Source organism: Stegodyphus dumicola, chromosome 11, assembly GCF_044657685.1.
Source record: "Stegodyphus dumicola isolate Sdum_Otavi_A_Nest chromosome 11, ASM4465768v1".
NCBI lineage: Eukaryota > Metazoa > Arthropoda > Arachnida > Araneae > Eresidae > Stegodyphus > Stegodyphus dumicola.
Window position 1 is genome coordinate 142,668,302 of NC_140778.1, and position 18,464 is coordinate 142,686,765.

Below are 18,464 nucleotides of genomic sequence, written 5' to 3' on the forward strand. Positions count from 1 at the left end.
CCCTACAACAGCTCTGGGTGAACTGTTAAAGAACTTCTGTTTCATTTTTGTCGGAGTGCTGATCATTCGTTCAGTAAAGTGAATCAGTTCCAGAGCAGATTGGCCATCTCTAATCTTATTGTCTACCTGGCATTGCAATTACATACATTAAAATAAAGTAAACTGAAATATAAACTCTCCCCCCCCCACTTTTTTTTTTTTTTTTTTTACATTAAGGAGAAGGATACATAAAATCAAACAATAATCATGCTTCTTTACTTTTGCAGATGAAAGTTGTTTTGAAGTTTTAAAACTTACATTCTTGACTGATTTATTCGTATTTCTTTATCTTGTGCAGTGAAAAACCAAGAATTAGCTCAAGTACCTTAGATTTCCCACTTCTTCAAACTTTGCCTGAAGGTACTTTAGGACATGCTTATTTATGTTTTCTAAAGGATAATGTAAGTATAGGTGATTCATATATTTTTTTAATTGTCCTCTAGAAATAAAAACAAGGCTAATATTTTATAATTAAATTTGTAATGCATATGTTCTGTAAATAAAACTATTTGTATATATATATATAACTACTAATCGTAATTTGCAATAAAATTGTACTAAAAAGTACTTGTTAACAAGATTCTGCTACATTAGCAAACCAAGCTGTACTTTACCTTATAAAAGCATATTTAAAATGAAGTGGTGAAAAATAAAGGCATAGAAATATATTGATTGCCTTAAATGCAGTTTATGGTTCAAAACTGTTTTTATGAAAACCAGTTCCAGATTTTTATATTTAAAAATGGATAGCTAATTAGAAAAAAAACTTGTAGAAATTATTTATTTATTTATTGTTTATTATTATTTTGTTTGTTTAGAATGTAACTCCGGATTCAAGAAGACCTGTGCAGTTCATTGATGATGCAGAACTTGCTTATGTTATACAAAGGTATAGAGAAGTACATGACTTACAGCACACTCTCCTTGGGATGCCAACTAATATGTTGGGTGAAGTTGCTGTAAAGTGGGTTGAAGCAATACAAACTGGCATCCCTATGTGTACTGCTGCTGCCATATTTGGGCCACTGCGATTTAAAACTCTGTGAGAGATTTTCTTTTTTCTGTATTGATGCATAAGATTTTACTAGAGTTCTATTGTAAATTTATTACTTTTATGCATCTGAGCGTGTGCCATGTTTTGGGGATGTGATATTAATCTATATTTCTCTGACTGCTCCACTGCCCACCAAGTGTCGAAGTCACTGGAGACTGGTAGTTCAGTCCGAGGTTCAAATCCTGTGAACAGCCTGGGTGCATGGGTGTTTTCATGGTTTTCCCCATGTGTAACATATATACAAGCCAGTTCCCTTAGAAAGTCCTCCACGAAGGCATTCCTTCCCTTAGGCAGATAGCCCTCGAGGCTTTGCTGTAATCACATAAATCGACCAACTCACTGCACCACTGTTGAGCAGATTTCCTGAATAAAACTTTTTAATAGTTATGCTTTTAATCAGGTTCATTTTATAGTTATGTTGTTGAGTAAAATTTTTTTAATTTAAAAAATCTGTACTTAGATGATATCTCATCAACTGTAAAACTGTCACCAATCAGCATAATTTATTCCCAATTATGGTTAAGCATGACATAACAACACATGACATCAGCACTTTCGTCTGATATAACCCTGATTGATTCTCCATAAATCTCTTTTTGTTTTTATTCACAAGGATATAAATTAACTGTTATCACTTTATCTTTTCCTTGAATTTTTGAAAAAAGCGAGTTCAGGATCTGTAGAATCACATTTGTAACAGCAATCTGGTTCATTTACAGTTGGTGGTGAGAATGAATAGCTGTTGAATGGGGAAAAGGACAGCTGGATATTGCCACCAAAACAGCAATAGATTGAAACAATCACGTGCAGAAATTTTATACACATAGCATTCTAGAAAAAGCTTCTAGTAAAATTTGAAGACCTAACAAAATAATAAAAATCAATGAAAGTGTTTGTACGAAGGGCAAGGAATGAAGTCGTTTGAATACTTTTGTAACAGTGGCTATTTGGTGGACAATGCATAGGGACTGCTGGAATGTTTTATTATTAGAGTTGCAGATAGAAATGTTGTTCAGAATTCCACTAGAATGAATGGCACAAATTCAGAATCTCCCAGCTTTCATAGTTATCATAGTTTCATAGCTGACTTTTAAGGACACTAGGATAAATATGTAAATAACGAAAAAACTTACATTTTTAGAGTTTGCTTTTTTATTGCCTGTGTTAATCCATAAACTATTAAAGAAAACATAAACTATTAAACATAAACTATTAAAGAAAGTTTCTAAAATATATCAGTTGGATACATCTTTGTTAGCTTGGTATTTTCAGTATAACATTATGTGCATGCATTTCAGTCCAATAAAGTATACAACCAGATACGATTGTTAATATTGATTTTTCTGTCATTACGAAAAGTTAATTAATTGTTATTTCCTTACTGGGAAAGGGTTTTTATGGCAAGGTCTTAATTTTTAATTCAATATTTTAATGGCACGGTCCTCATTTCTGATTTACATAGTATACCAAGTTATTTTCTGTTGTAAATGACGCTTATCTCTCTCTTTATATTTCTGTTTAAAAGTTATTTTTTGAAACATGCTCTCAGATTTCTCTAATTTTTGCTGTAAATTATGTAGAAATTAAAGGTAAATTTTGCTAGTGTTAGGCTGATTTGCTGTAGTGTGTGTGGTCCAAGTTTTAATTATATTTACTGTAAAGCCTTTCTTATATTTACATTATTTAAAATCACATTTTTATATCAGGAATATGCATTTTAAGTACATATTTGTATTATATGCATTGTGTCATAAATTAACAAGGGCATCTTCTAATTCATATCGACTGGTAATAAATTGTAAGTTATATATACACCTTTCATTTATTGAAATATCTGCCAAGTAAGTAGTAAAAAGGTTTAAAATTTTTTTATGCTTTTGATTTTGCAAATCATAGCCTTTGTGCTGAAAGTTAATATGGAAAATTGATTTATTTTGGTGTTACATTATAAGGCTTGATAAATTCTTCCTTCCAAATAATAGTGTAAATGGTTAGATCAAAATGAAAAGGCATTAGGATCCTAGAGTTACTAGTAGTTCATGAAACTTGATGCAATATAGTTGTGCTTCATATTCCTCATAAAGGCATTTGTGGAGCATTATTATGCCTTTAAAAAACACATGATTTTTTTTTTCCAGAAGCTTTTCAGAACAATTTTGCACATTCTACAATGCAATTCTCACGAAAGAGAACTGGAAGAGAAGTTTTTTATGAGTATGAATTAATTTTGCTGGCTATGGAACTCTAGGATACCTCTGTTAAAGAATTGTCATTACTATTTCATGAGAAACAAGTGATGTAAAATTTCAAACTAGACACAAAAGGAACTTTTATTTGACTTAGGTTTTTTTTTTTTTTTTCCTAGCCAAACTAAGGTTGATTTGATGCCTAATTTTACTATCATAATATAAATTCATCTGGTGGTCTTAATTATTTAATTCTAACTTATTTATATTTACTTACTTTTCAGTGAAAAGACTGTTCTTTTAACTGAAAGGTAATAGATTGACTGGTTGAAGGAATAATTGCTTTTGTGAATCCACTTTTGCAGTACGCATATATGTACCAACAATAATCCGTAATCATAGCAAAAATGCAAGTCGTTTCATAAACAAGATCAAAAGTTAATTCAGAACCCTTTTATACATGGGATTGGAAATGATCTGTCAGACATTGTGAAAGTAAATCAATAACTGTGCTTCTAGGATTTTACCATATACGCTCGTGTAATGTCCGTACTTCAACTTTACATATAAAATTTATTTTTTTAAAAAAAAGTGACCCACATAATGTCCGCACCCCAAAAACTAAAGAATTTCTTACTTTAAAATATATATTTTTTTAACATCACTTTTTCCGCTTGTCAATAACATTAGTCAATAAACATCTTTAAAGAAAGAATATGCATTTGTTTTGCCTTCTTGTTTATTTTTATGCTACTGTTTGCAGCAGAAAGTTTTTACATTTGCACATGCAGACATAACAACCAAAATTTTCATACAGTGCATCAGAAATGACCTTTTTAAAAGTTAATGTGTATAAAATATTAAAAGAACCAATGTTTTTTTAATTTGTGTAAAAGTAAATATTAAAATTGCAAGTGTTGGTTAATTTGTGCCTCTATATTGTGCTCCTGTGCGAACTAATATGCGCCGAGTATTAATGTAAATAGGGTAATTTGTATTATATATGTGGATGGGAGAAAGGGAGTTTGTAAATTTTAGGTAGCTATTAGACAACTTTAAATTTAACACTTTTATTACTTATGCCATTTTCTTCCACTTAGAACTTTCAAACTCAACTTGGAAACTTCGCTGTTTGAAATTAAATTTATACCCAAAATTACTCATGAGGAAAAGCGTGACATTTGAACCAACCATGTAATGTCCGCATCTGCATTTTAGTGGTTTAATTTTAGTAAAATATGTGCGAACATTACGTGAGCATATATGGTAATTTAAAAAATAGATTTTGAGATTGTAGTATCTTCATTTACAAAATAAAAATATTTGTAGGTATAGATATACTAGTACTAATAGCATGTATGGCATTTTGTCATTTTTGTAAATACACGCTGTGATCCAAATTCATGTAAACTTATATTATATATATTGAATCTCTATATTAATAATTCTGCCATATATATTTGTATTAAGTTTATCTAAGAAACTTGGAAATCATAAATCAATTTCTAAACCAGAATTTAATGAAAAGGAAAATGTCAAGTTAAACCTGAAGTTCAATTTAAATTTTGCTGAAGTAGACCATTTTTTTATGTGGGTAAGATATAATTTCAAGACTACCACATATGGGGTGTGACACACACAAAAAGAAAAAAGAAACTGTGTGTGTACCTTGAGAAAAAGAGTTAAGTTGGCAACAACTGTTTTGGTAACGTCATTCCACACACCTCCTCTATCCATGCGGCGAGTTTCAACTTAACCAATCACACCAGTTGCCAGTACTGCATCATTGAGTGAACATGTGCATTCTGCTGGAAAAGTCTAATGTAAAAACTGAACAGCAAATCAAACATCAAGTTTCTTAAACTTAAGAAATCAGCCAAGGAAATATTTCAAATGGTAACTAAAGCTTATGGAGATGAAACTTTGTCTTGTGCACATATGTTTGAATAGCATAAGCAATTTTTAGGGGGAAGGGACAAAACACGCATGTCAGAATCAAAATTCAAGGCAATGTTAATTATCTTCTTCGGCATTAATAGAATTGTAATGATTGAGTGGGTTCCCAGTGGTCAGACTGTTAATCAACACTTCTGTACTGAAGTACAAAAAAACTTAATGAAAAAATTAGAGGGAAAAAAGGCCACAGTTGTTTAGTGATGGATGGCTGTTGCACCTGGACAATGCACCTGCTCACACGGCCCTATCTGTCAAACAATTTCTGACCAGCAAGAACATTACTGTGATGGGACATCCTCCTTAGTCACCTGATTTGACATGTGACTTTATTTCCTAAATTTAAACCTTGCTTAAAGGGAAGCCATTTTACCTCAGTTGAAGAGGTTCAGGCAAAAACGGAGAATCTTCTGAAGGGTCTTCCAAAAACCTTGTTCCAGAACTATTACGTGCAATGGCAGCATTGAATGCAGAAGTGTGTGAATGCTGAAGGGGACAACTTTGAAAGTGATAATGTCACAGAGACCTTATTTTATAAGTATAATGATTTATTGGACCAGTCTTATTCTTTTTGTGTGACACCTCGTATATCAGAGTGATTAATAAAACCAGTTTGCATTTGACTAGAATGTGTTTGAGATACTAATTGTGAAAACTGATGAAAAGCTAGTTTATATTTGTTCCAACTTTAATGGCTAATAAAATAATACTTGAATCTCATAAACAGAAATCAGCCATGATCCTTGGTTTTTTTATACAGTGGCTTAATGGCTCCTCTTGATCAAAAACTTGATGATGGTGCAATAAAACTACAGTATATTGGATGAAGCTTGAGAAGTTCAACAGTAAGAACTGCAAAACTTAACTCTTCAATCCAGACAACAACAACAAAAAAGACATCTATTCCTTTTTTTTTTTTTTTTTTTGAAAAAAATCTAATTATGCTAATGTTTGCATTAATGCAGAAGGATCATATTTTGAGGATCATCTATATTTTTAATAGGTTCATAATTTGAGTAATAGTTTCTATTATTTTTTTCATTAAAAAATCTGTTTAATTGCTGCACTGTGCATAAATGAAAATCATAGGAATATGACTATTTAAGGTATTTTCTCCCTCCTTTCCACATACCTTTGTGATGTAAGTGAAAGTGCACTCCATGCATATTTTTTTAGATAATGTAGATCAACCAAGAAATCTTTTTAAAGTTTTATCTAATGTCAAAGAAACTAAATTAACATCAAAAGCTGAGGCTTTTTTTTTTTTTTTTTTTTTTTTTTTTTTTTTTTTTTTTGTAAGGAATGATAAAATGATTTAAACTGGAGAACAAATATATTAGAAAAGCTGCTACAGCAGCAAAATTTTTAAATTCCATGTTTATTTGATTTTTTCCCCCATTAGCCATCAGGAATTTTTTAAGGTAAAAGAAAAGTTTTAAATTTAATTGCTTATTCCATGAAGCTTTTCCACTGCAACTATTTAGAGTCATTCAGTATCACTGCAACTATTTAGAGAGTGTTACATAATGAAAGAATTTCACTATGGCTATAGAACGGAAGTCAAGAAGAAGCATTTACTAGTGCTAAAACTACTATTTTGCATCAATCATTGGTTTTTTACCTCTTTTTCATGTAAAGAAAGAGATTCCTTTGGCATGTAATGTAACCATTTTTGGTATGTAATGTATTTAATGTACCTGCTGGATTTTCATTATTTTGTCTCATGTTAAGAAGATAGTACTGCGTTTGAAACTTAATCTCTGGTATCTTTTGAAAGAAATTATATATTAAAAAGTATGAATTCCATGTTAACACTGGAATTTGTGTTAATGGAGGTGCCAAGGCGACAATAATAATAATAATATTTCACAAATTATCAGAGCTAGTTTTGAAGGTTTAGATATAGAACCTTCTTCTTCAGCTGAACGAGTATAAATGATATAAAAAGCCTATGAGTTGATAATAATGAGAGGGAGGAAGTAGTATTTAAACTTTGAAACTAGTCCTGCAAATATATGAATATTATTCCCTTAACACCTTAAATGATCATTATTTAGCATGTTATTTTAACTTGGATTGGAATTTGGATTCAACTTGTTTTTAAGGCCATTGATTTGGTGCGTACTGAGCATAAGCTACTTTCAGTTTGATAGCTCAAAACATGCTCCGTTGCTGGCAGAATTCAATAGTGGGGATTTACTTTAGCCACTTGTTCTTATCAAATTAATACTGAAAATGATTTATAAATGGTAAATGCAAGTGGATTCAATTGTAAACTGGCATACATAACTGTGTCATCCATCATTTATTTATGAAATCATATTAGCTCTTAGCAATACAGAATTATACTTTCATTCTTTTGAGGATTAAAGAAGAAAGAAAAAAAGGTTCCAGGCTCTATAAAATATTGCAATAATATACTTTAGGTGGTTCAAACGTCCTCTTTCGAATTAATATCTAATTATACACATTAGTGTGAGTCTTCTTCTGTTGATAGTTCTCAACTTTCCTTGGTTTGGTTTATTTGATTATGGCAAAGCATGACAGGACTTTCTGCCTAAGGGAAGTGATGCCTTTATAGAGGAATCTCTAAAGGAAACTGACTTCTAATCAAGTTACACAGGGGAAAAACACCCATGCATCCATCCTGTTCACCTGGATTCGAACCCAGTCAAATTACCAGTATTCAGCAACTTCACCTCAGTTTCTCTTGATACACAAATTTCATACCGAAGAATAATGATTATGAAGGAAGACCAGAATTTGTGTTTTGGTGAGAAATCTAATAAATATTTAGAGTTGTTATTCAGGATTGTAAAATATGCCAGAAAACTTTTGTAATCGCTCCAAAAGAATTTAAACCGTAACCATAAAAATTTTAACTTTGGACTTGTATTCATTTTCAGATTTTAATTTTTGTAATTTTAAATTCGGTATCTAATTGTATAAAAATTGTACTGCATCTTCAAATAAAACAACTTCATTTCATTTCCTTACGAGATTGCATTGAGTTTTGGAACCAATTATCTTTGCAATGAACGATTGTTTTGTAATTTTATCTGTTATTTTACTTGTTTCTGATAATGCTAACTTTTTATAAATTCACCATTTTTTATATTTATGATATAAAATGGAAATTACACATCTAAGAATTGTTCGTTTTTCTTTGATGTCAGTAGTTTAATTTAAAGAGTAATTTGAATTAAGACTACATTAAAAGTAATATCTCGTTCTTTAATATCCCAGTTGATGAAAATATTGGTATTTTATCCCTGACCTACTGTGCTGCATTTAATTTTCTCTTCTATGTGTGTTGGTGGGTCAAAAGATTTAGTCAGTCTTAAAATATGTAGTATCCTTGAGATATATTGAAAAAATAAGTAAATGTTCTTAGAATGATATCTGAAAATTATGCTACAGCAGATTAGAATTTCTTCTATGGATTTGAAGACATTTGTTACAGAATAAAATGATGCATATAATTACTGAACCAAATAAGCTAACAGATGTGATGTGCTTTAAAAAATACATAACTGTTCATTTGGTGCAGAAACCATTTGTTCAAGGTTAATTTAGTGAAACCTTTTAGCTTTTTCTGAAAGGAGAAAGAAATCCTCAGAAATTTACTGTTGCTGATGTTGTGCCATGCACTGATCTTTTACTGTAAGTATGAGCATTTTAATACTCTAAGTATGAGTTCATTTTAGCAGCTGCATCCAGCATTAGCATACATATTCTTGAAAACCCTTTGATAGTTTATCAATTAGATTTTTATTGTTAATATTAACTTTTCTTTTATTATAAAAGCTGATTTCTTTATAGGGAAAGGAGTGCTATGGTATTGTGTTTTTAATTTTTATTTCATTGGATTGTCAAGCTGTTATAAAAGTTCTTGAGAGTTTGCTCTAGAGCAGTGATTGGCAACTTTTTTCTTTCGTGTAACTGTTTATACATTTTGTAATTACACAGTACTCTTAATCTCTCTTTCAGAAGTTCTCACCTTCCTTCAGTATGCTCATTATCATCACAATTTTTACTCAGTGATAATATTAAAATACAATAAAATTAAAAAACTGCGGTAAAAAATTCAGAAGAATAAGTTATTCTTTTTTTAGAAAATGATAATTTTGAGGTTGCTTTATAGAAAGCTTTCTCTTCCCCTGAAAAAAAGGAACTGTCCTTTATAATTCATTTGAGCCGCTAATGGTTGAACAATCCTTAGAGCCTTTTAAGTAAATCATTATGTTTTCTTTTTACTCGACACTAATTTTTTCTGAAAAGACTTTGTATGTTGTCACAAAAACTTTAATTTTTTTATCCAGTGTATGATTTTTAAAAACCTAACTTTTGAGCATAGAATCAGTTTTGTCGGATGCTTTGAAAATGATTATAAAACTGTTCTATTATCCTGAATTGAGTGTAATTATTTTTGAAAAATATCACATAATTATGCATGTCTTTGTAATCATTCACTGATTTGATATTTCAAGTTGAAATAAAATGGGTCATTTGCAAAAGCATATTTGGTCTACCTGTCAAATCAGAATTGTTTTCCATGAGTAGTTTCTGCACCATACAAAGATATATTTTTTAACAGTTTCTTCATTTTATATAAACAATACATTGAGCAATTTAAAAAGGACACAAATTTAGAACTAAATTCCACACTCAAGCTGATTTGAGTATCACAGTTTAAAGAAAGAGAACTACATAACGGACTTGAAGATTCACTCAATACTAAAAGTACATTTGCCTCCTAATCACTGCTGCGGTAGAGCAGGGAAGGGAATGGCTGCATATAATATGTAGTATTTTAGTTGGTTTGGGCAAACCCTTTTCACGATAATCAAAAAATGCAATTCTATAGCAATAAGTTCATATTGTAGGATGAAAGTCAAATCTTGATGAAAAAGTGCCCACAAACGGTATGAGAGAAATAAAATATTATGAGAGCTGTCGCATGGCTAGTTACAACTTCTTAAATTGCATTTGGAAACAGGCCAGTATCAGTCATGCTGAAATTACTAGTCAAAACTGCTCTTGGCAATACCAAATTAAGAATTTCTGAGTATTTTGTTTTTTATGAACTTATTATGCTATGAAGTGCAAGAGACAGTTTCTGAATTATATCCAATTATATTAAATTGATTTTTATTTTGAATTGTCATGTATGTGTTTCAGTCCAATGAAGTACATTCCTTTTTTCTCAGGCAGCGCCAAAAATATTTGAAAAGTTATCTCCCATGGGCCATAGATTGTGGTTTCAGAGCAAAGTTTCTGATGAATGTGTATTTTGAAAAGAGATGGGAGCAGAACATAAAGGATATCAGGGAAGAATTGAATATACCTCCATTCACAGTGAGCAGTTAAAAATATTTATTATGAAGTTTAAAGTATTTATTTAGGTTATTTTGTAACTTTTTTACTCACTCTCTCTGCACAGTGTTTTCTTGCAAAATCACTAATGTTATGTAAGATTTTAATTTTTAAATAAAATAAATTCAACGTACATGTTTATTTTTCTGTCTGCATAGTTTTGAATAAATTACATTAATGAAAAGCAAATTTAAGACAAATATTATATGTACTATCTTTAAAATTAGAATTACCATGCACTTTTACTTTTTACAAAAAATTAGATTATGAAGGGAAGGAATAAATAAAATGCACGCCAATTACTGCAATAGAAAATGGATGCCAATTACTGCAAGGTACGTTTGCACATAGTATTAGGGCCAGGCAGACATTGAGAGTCAGACAGTGATCTGATGACTATAAAAATGATAGCTTACAGTCAGAGCCATAGCTTGATTTTCAGTGCCCAGGGACAACTGAAGATTTTGCAATTCCTTCTGTATGCCAAAAATGGAAAACATTTCATTCTAAAATTTCATAACATCAGTTTGATGCCCCCTGGATACTACGCCCGGGAACAAATACTCCCAAGCCCCCATTGTAGCTACATCACTGATTACACTACAAAGTCTGAAATCTGAACATGCAGTAATCCAGAATGACCTAAAATCCAAGCCACCAGCTACCTTCTTTTTCGAAAAAAAAAAAAAAAATTTTTTTTTTTTTTTGCTTTATGCCTTTGCATTTGATATTTTTTCATACTAAAACATGTGGAGGGTCTTGATTCTTAATTTCATTTCAGTACTAAGTAAAATACATCCATATTGAAGAAACAGTCATTTATCATCTTACATCTATACGGTCGATAGTTTGGCTCTGTAGTTGTCCTTTTGCATATACATCTCAAACCAAAACATTCTACATCGAAACATCATTCATGTAACACCTTCTGAATAATTTATATCCTTGATGCTTATGTGGCAGATCGTTATTTATTATTTTTTACTTTCATCATTACATAATCATTAGTGCACTGTAGCTTGAGAAATGAGTCTTTCAGTGATAAGTAAATTTTTTTAAAAATATTAGTAACCAAATACCAAAAATCATTGTAACTTCTTACGCTGAAATTATGCCTGGCAATAATTACAGATTTCAGCTAACTGCACTCCAAACAATTGTGTCAATGAGGAACAATTTAATAGAAATTTCTTTCCATATGCAAAAAATAGATTTTTAAATAATATTCCTAGACCAAAATTATTTAGTGCTGTTGGAATTGAGAATAACTGGTTTGTTATTCATATAAACCTGGCATCAGAGCTGGCAGCCTGAGCCTGGCATCAGAGCTGGTGCAGCCACACCGAGTATCAGACTTTAGAGAAGGCAATAAACAATACTTTTATGCTTTAAATTTTTTAAATCTTGCATGAATTGAAATTCCAAATGAGCAGTTTAAAAATAACACTACAAAAATTACAATTATCTTTCTTTTGTCAGAATGTTTAGAATTTATTAATTTAGAAGTCAAATACAAAAATCAACATTATATTTGCAAATTTTCACAGCTTGATTGTAAAATTGTATAAAAAGAAAGCACGAAAATAACTGAAAAACTACATATATAAAGATCATATGTTGAGGGGATGAGAATACAATAAATATATTGAAAGATACAGTTTAAAAATCATTTGCATAATAGTCCTCTTAGTATAGTATAATATTCATCTTTCTGCTCTTGCATAATAGTCCTCAATCATTTGCATAATAGTCTTTAGCAGATAAAATAAAAATATTGTAGGTCCTCAAAAGATCTTTAAAAATCATTTCAAACACACAAGTCCACTGCGGAAATGTTTTAAATCTCCAAAAGAATTTTGGTAAGTCACTTTTTTATAATATACAATTTCTGCTAGGCTCGAATTCTCAAACTGTTGATCCACTCCGCTAACCTCAGCTTGCTTCAATTTGCTATCTTTTCATTATTTAGCTGTTCAAGAAATTCATCCACTTCTAAACCATTTCTTACCTTGTCAGTTAAGGAATTTGTTCTTTTTACTTGAGCAGCTAGCTCAGTGATCTTCTTTAGAATTTTTCTTGTATTGTTGGATGCTAAAAATTTAAGTGTCTCTGCTAATTCATCTTTGTTGGTTTGTTTTGTACCTTTTAAAGCATTGCTGAAGGATGTTTTTCCAGTGAAAAAAAGGATTAGGGACCCTTTTTTTTTTTTTTTTTTTTTTTTTTTTTTTTTTTTTTTTTTCTACTGGCTGCAGGATTTCTTGTTTGAGGAAGGGACATGTTTTTAAGTGAGTTTCGGGTAATTCGGACAACCACGATACAAAGCAGGATGAGAGCTGCCTGCATATAAATACACCGAGCTTTATCTTCTTTTGCATGTACATTCATATGAAAAATGACTTTCTAGGCATGTAACACATATTGGCTTATTAAAACAACCTGCTTGAATGTGTCCATACCATCGACAGCGGTACTGTTCCTAGGGTGAAAAGTTTCCACTGTTATTCTCACACTAAGAATGTGAGTGAACTGATAGATTCCTTTATTTTCTTCAGTCCTGAGAAAATCCACAAAATAAACTGGAATTTTCTAGATGTTACCGTCTTTGATGCAAGTAAATTGCTTTACCTTTATAACAGGAAAGTTCATATTTTGCAATTCTTGTATATCGGTTTCAGATGTAGTATTTGGTAATCCTTTTATTACTACTTTTAATTGCTTCTATGGGCATCTGGAACATGTGAAATTGAATATTATTCTGTATGAGATGTCTTGAAACTTTTCTGTAATTATTTATTATCAGAATTTTTTACGAAAAATTTTAGCTGCCCTCCTTTAATCTGAGCATCAAATTCATCTTCACAAAAGGTTGTGAAGATGCTTCTCAGGTTTTTCAAACTGACATTGTATTCCGGAAGGATTATGGGTAGGGGGGATCTTCTGCTGACAGATTAGAAAATCATTTTGGAGAGCTTCTTGCTCTTCATTTAACCCGTTCAGGACCAGCGTCGCGTATACGTGATGCAACGATTCCACTCCTACCAGCCCAGTGTCCTGTATACACGACGCAACAATTCTGCTCCTACGAGTCCAGCATCGAGTATACGTAACATTAAAACAGAATGATTTATTTGAATTTTTAAAAGCCAGTAAATGGAGCTAAATGGTAATTGTTTTCACATGGATTGATTCATACAGCATTTGACCTTCATGTACTGGCATTAGTTTCTATTTCATGCTTCTGGTTTTGAGAGATTTATTGAAACAAAAAAAACTGGAAATCACGGCTCTTTATAAGTGCGCCTGTCAATTAAAGGGCATTTTCGTTTATTTAGTTAAGATCGTCTTTTTTTTTTCTTTTTTTTTTTTTTTTTTTTTATGTTTGGTTTTTCTATTTATTTTGAAACTTAACATAAGCTTTCTTGGTTAATTAAAAAGTAACATTACAGGCAAACTAAAGCAGTTCTAAAGTAACTAAAGCAGTAAAAAGTAACTAAAGCAGTTCAGCATACTACGAAAAATAAAAATGGCACATTACTAATAATAGCTTAAACTAATATATACAAGTTAAAAATCACTAATGCAATGAATAATTAAATTCCTTTTTTTCAATAACATCCTTAAGTAAGTAAGTCCTAACGTTCAATCAAATATGCACTCATAATAAAAATAACCTTTTACAAAAAATAGATTACATAAGTTGGGACAATAAGATGAGCTGATTAATTACGTAACTAACTTTCATTAGTTATACATAACAACAATAAGGGCTACTACTGAAAGGAAAAGGTTAGTATTTGTACTTCTTTACATTAGTCTTAATTCATTAATAATTTTAAGCTCTTACCTTATATGGTATTTTCCCCGCCTTCTTAGCATGCCTTCGTGGTGTAGTGGTCAGCACGCTCGACGCTTATTCGAGAGGTTCGGGGTTTAATTCCCAGAGCTCATTTTTCATCTCTCTTGCTTTGAAATAACCTAATGTTTCTACAACCTAACGCTTTTAAAATATTACGGGATTAAAATTTTACTTTGTGAGCCTTTTGTTCTGCGAATAAGTCTATGGCATCGTCATAATTAACTTGATGTGCTGTTTGATTTTCAATTGCCAGAATTGCAAGATTTAACGCTCCTGGCTCATCGATGATCGCAGATAGTTTTTAATGAGTTGTAATTTGCTAAAACTTCGCTCACAGCTTGCGGATGTAGTTGGAAGCATAAATCTGTGTAAAAGGCATCCTCAAAAATCATAAGTGTAGATCTGTTGCAAGAGATAAAAAGCTCTAGCCTTTTTTATGTTGACGAATAACATTGGGGCTTGTTCTTTAAAAATGGCAAGTTCCTGCCAGAACTCAAATGCATTTAGATCTTGCTCAAATTTTCGGGCAAGATCTGCTCCATTTTTTTGCAATTCTTCAGTTGACATATTCAATATTTCAAGACCATTGAGAAATGCGAAATTTGAATTTAGTGTAGTATCGCTGTTTACCCTGGTTTTAATTTCTGATAAGATTTGATCAAATAAGATTTTCATTCACATAAATAGCTGAACAAGATGAAGTGTTCATGATTCGTCTCCACACAATTCATCAAATTGCTTTTTGCGCTTTAGAATTCGTTTATTTGTCAGAATAAGTTCAACCTCAATTTTTTCGGCTGCTGCTTTAGATTCTTCTATCCAATATTCCATAGGAATTTCTCATTTAAATTGGTGTTTGTACATCTTTTCCTAATATCCCATCGACTAGTGGATCCGGCAAAAAAAGCTAAATATCTTCTGGATAATTCCAAATAAGTTAACTGCTTTGGGGCAAGATGAGGCAGAATGCACACTGACAAGATTCAAAGAGTAAGCCAAACATCACACATATTTGGCCAGCTTATTTGAATAATCCTAGTTTGTACTCCTTTATAAGTACAGCCAATCTGACGATCTGAAGGTCAATTTGACGATAATCCGTTATCGTCAGATTGACCACAAACATTGTCCAATATCCAAACCATCAAGTGTAAAAAAATGCTATTGGGAACTAACTGTTTTCGCCATTATATCAGTAATTTCATTTTGAATTATCTTTGTTAAATATGATACTTGTCCCCTTTTTAGGTGTTCTAACTGGTGCTTAAGACTTGTGTTATGTTTGGCTAGCAGAGTCATTAAGTTAAAAAAATTGCCTTGACTAGGCCGAGGACACTTTGTGAGCAGACTGCTAGGGGTTTCAGCACGAAAAGAAAGACAGTTTGTTGAAAGATACAGTGCAGCATCCATAACTATCTGTAGGACCTCTTTCCATCTTTCTTTCTAAGTGTGAATTAGTCGCTTAATGTCATGATCGATGCCTTGATACGATTTCATTTGTTGTAGTCGAATTTTCCACTTAATCATGCACTCTGTCTGGGTTTCAGATGCTTCATGCTCAGTTAACCTTTCTAAAGCTTTTTTCCAATTAATGAATCCTGTAGTATACAATGCTGATGTAGTGGCAATGGCATGTTTCTGGTAAATCTCACAGGGTATACAAAAATTGCACTTTTAGTTTTAGAATATATAAGCCAAGATATTTAATCTTTTCATTATTTGCAAATGTTGTGGGGCACAATGTCTTTTTCACGTTCAATGGACCTAAGGTTTTCTGGATGTTTTTTTCCCTAATAATACAGCTTGACTACTTAGGAAAGATAGTGTCAGATCGTTAATGTTTTCTGTGATTGGCCAACTACCTGGATCCGACTAATCAAAAGTTTTTAAGGCTTGTTCGTTTGAGGTCACTGAAGAAGGTTGTTCTCTCAGTTGCTGAAATGTAATCTGTCTGAGGATGATAGATAAAGATTCTTCATCTTGGTCATGCAAATTGCAAGAAATATCAATTATAAATACAAATTCAATTTTAAAATATCTCGGTTATAATTTTCAAATAAAATGAACATCTTCTATGAATCTAAGGTCCCAATCATATTATGTTTCGGCTACATGGGACTTGACATCCAAAAGGACAATTCTTAGAACCCGCACATTTTCAGGAAACCCACATAGCTAGGTTACCATTTTCACTTACTAAAAAGACTTGAACGCCAAACAGTAATTGATTATCGTTCAGATTGGGATCATGTGATCTTTCAGAAGCAGAACTTTTGTCTGTTTGGTTGATCTCTACGCGGGACAGAGCTTCAGCGAAACATTTTCGGTGAAGTTTCAAAAAACCCCGCGTAGCCAGTACATCATTTCCTTAGCTAGGCAGGACTTCGCTTCTAGCATAGCTCATTTTTCTAGGAATCCTTCCATTTAAACCAGTACTACCAGAATCTCGTTTCTCAGAATAGTCTTGTCTAGCAGGAATGCTTGCTAGATGTGATAACATCTTAAGACCTAAGTTTTCACACTGTGGGTCTCTCGTCAGTAGGTGAGGTGATAAACTCAGTGACGTCACATAAAAATCCAGTATGCTGTCTGAGAGGGTTCCTGTCGGCATTGTTCCCCTCAAAAGGATGAACCAGTGCCAAAGAATGCATACCGTTGTTTGCCAGTGCTTCCTCAAGAGGACAGAGGCCTCCGCTTTCTCCGGAAGCTCCGCCTCCTAAACCCAAATGCTTGCCTCCATCTCCATCTGATCTATTGCACCTACCAGTTCATTTTCTCACCATGCAGTAGTACCCCTTTCAGATGGGCCTCTTTTTTTTTTCTTTGCCTCTTCACAGCATAAACTGACACAGAGCTGCTGAGAATTAGCAACTGAATGCTGGTTATACAACAAGTATCCGTCAATCAGTGCATTACACCAAGACCAACAGCCTGTTAGTGCTGAATACCAAGTAATTCAGTATCACCTACAGCATATTATAATGGCATACATGACATTAATCACAATGAATCATATAGTAGACCACCAAAAAAATCAACCCAAAATAGTTGCTACATTTGAATACTTTTGTACTGATTATTGATACTGAAAATTTTATGATTTCGTTTGAATATTTTTCAGAAACTTCAAGGTGCTACGTTATCAGTCAACAACAATTTTACTTACCAAGCATTTCCTCCTTAATTCAGTACCAAATTAGTTAAAATAATTCAGGGTTCGCACACCCTTAATCCACGCCCCCTTTTGTAAGGACTCATCCATCAGTAATCGCCTAAAACTAGCTTCTAGCTAATGAATTGTGAATTCAATGACCTGTCTCATCTATACGAGCCAGTTTGCCTTAGAAAGTCTTCCATGAAGGCATCCCTCCTCTAAGCAGACAGCCCTCGAGGTTTTATCTTAATCACATAAACATTATCTTTCTGATTTATTGGCGGTAGAGTCCTTGAAAAATGGGGCGTGGCTTAAGACCGTGCGAACCCTGTAAATTTGCTTTGATAAAATTGTTTTTTAAAATTTGATAAAATTGCTACATTTGTGGAAAATAAAAACTGAGAAGGCAAACATAGTGTACAGCTTTTTACTTTAGATATAAATTATACTCTTACTTTATTAAAGTAAGAGTATAATTTTTATATAAAGATCTGAATATATGGCAAGTATTTAAATGCTGATTTAAACGTCTTTGAATGTAGTTATAATTAAGTTTAGATATATTCTTTGCAGTCATACATTGTAACTTTAAATAGACATTAAGTGTATTATCGCTAAGTAACAAACGGAACTGAGAAGGGCGTAAAAGACCCTTTTCTAAAACTTATTGGCCAACGAAAACTTATAGCTGCTCCTGAGTATGGTTCAATTATAAAATGTGATAAACGTGTACACTTTAATATAGAATTAGAAAAACTTACAGACCAACTGCATTTAGATAAAAGCCTTTTCAGATTAGAATATGGTTTTGAAATAGAAGAGACATATTCTTTTAAATTATTGTCT

The 18,464-nt window shown here is 32.0% G+C and overlaps 1 protein-coding gene across 2 annotated transcripts in view; it reads left to right on the plus strand.

Annotated features, from left to right (window-relative positions):
- The window catches only part of Coq4 (Coenzyme Q4), a 60,075-nt gene that overhangs the window by 16,779 nt on the left and 24,832 nt on the right, over positions 1-18,464 (plus strand). For both annotated transcript variants that reach the window (XM_085827265.1, XM_085827266.1), the window contains 3 exons: positions 338-440; positions 858-1,081; positions 10,443-10,590. In XM_085827265.1, the coding sequence (XP_085683391.1) occupies positions 338-440; positions 858-1,081; positions 10,443-10,590 (475 nt within the window). The remainder of the gene's footprint in view (positions 1-337; positions 441-857; positions 1,082-10,442; positions 10,591-18,464) is intronic.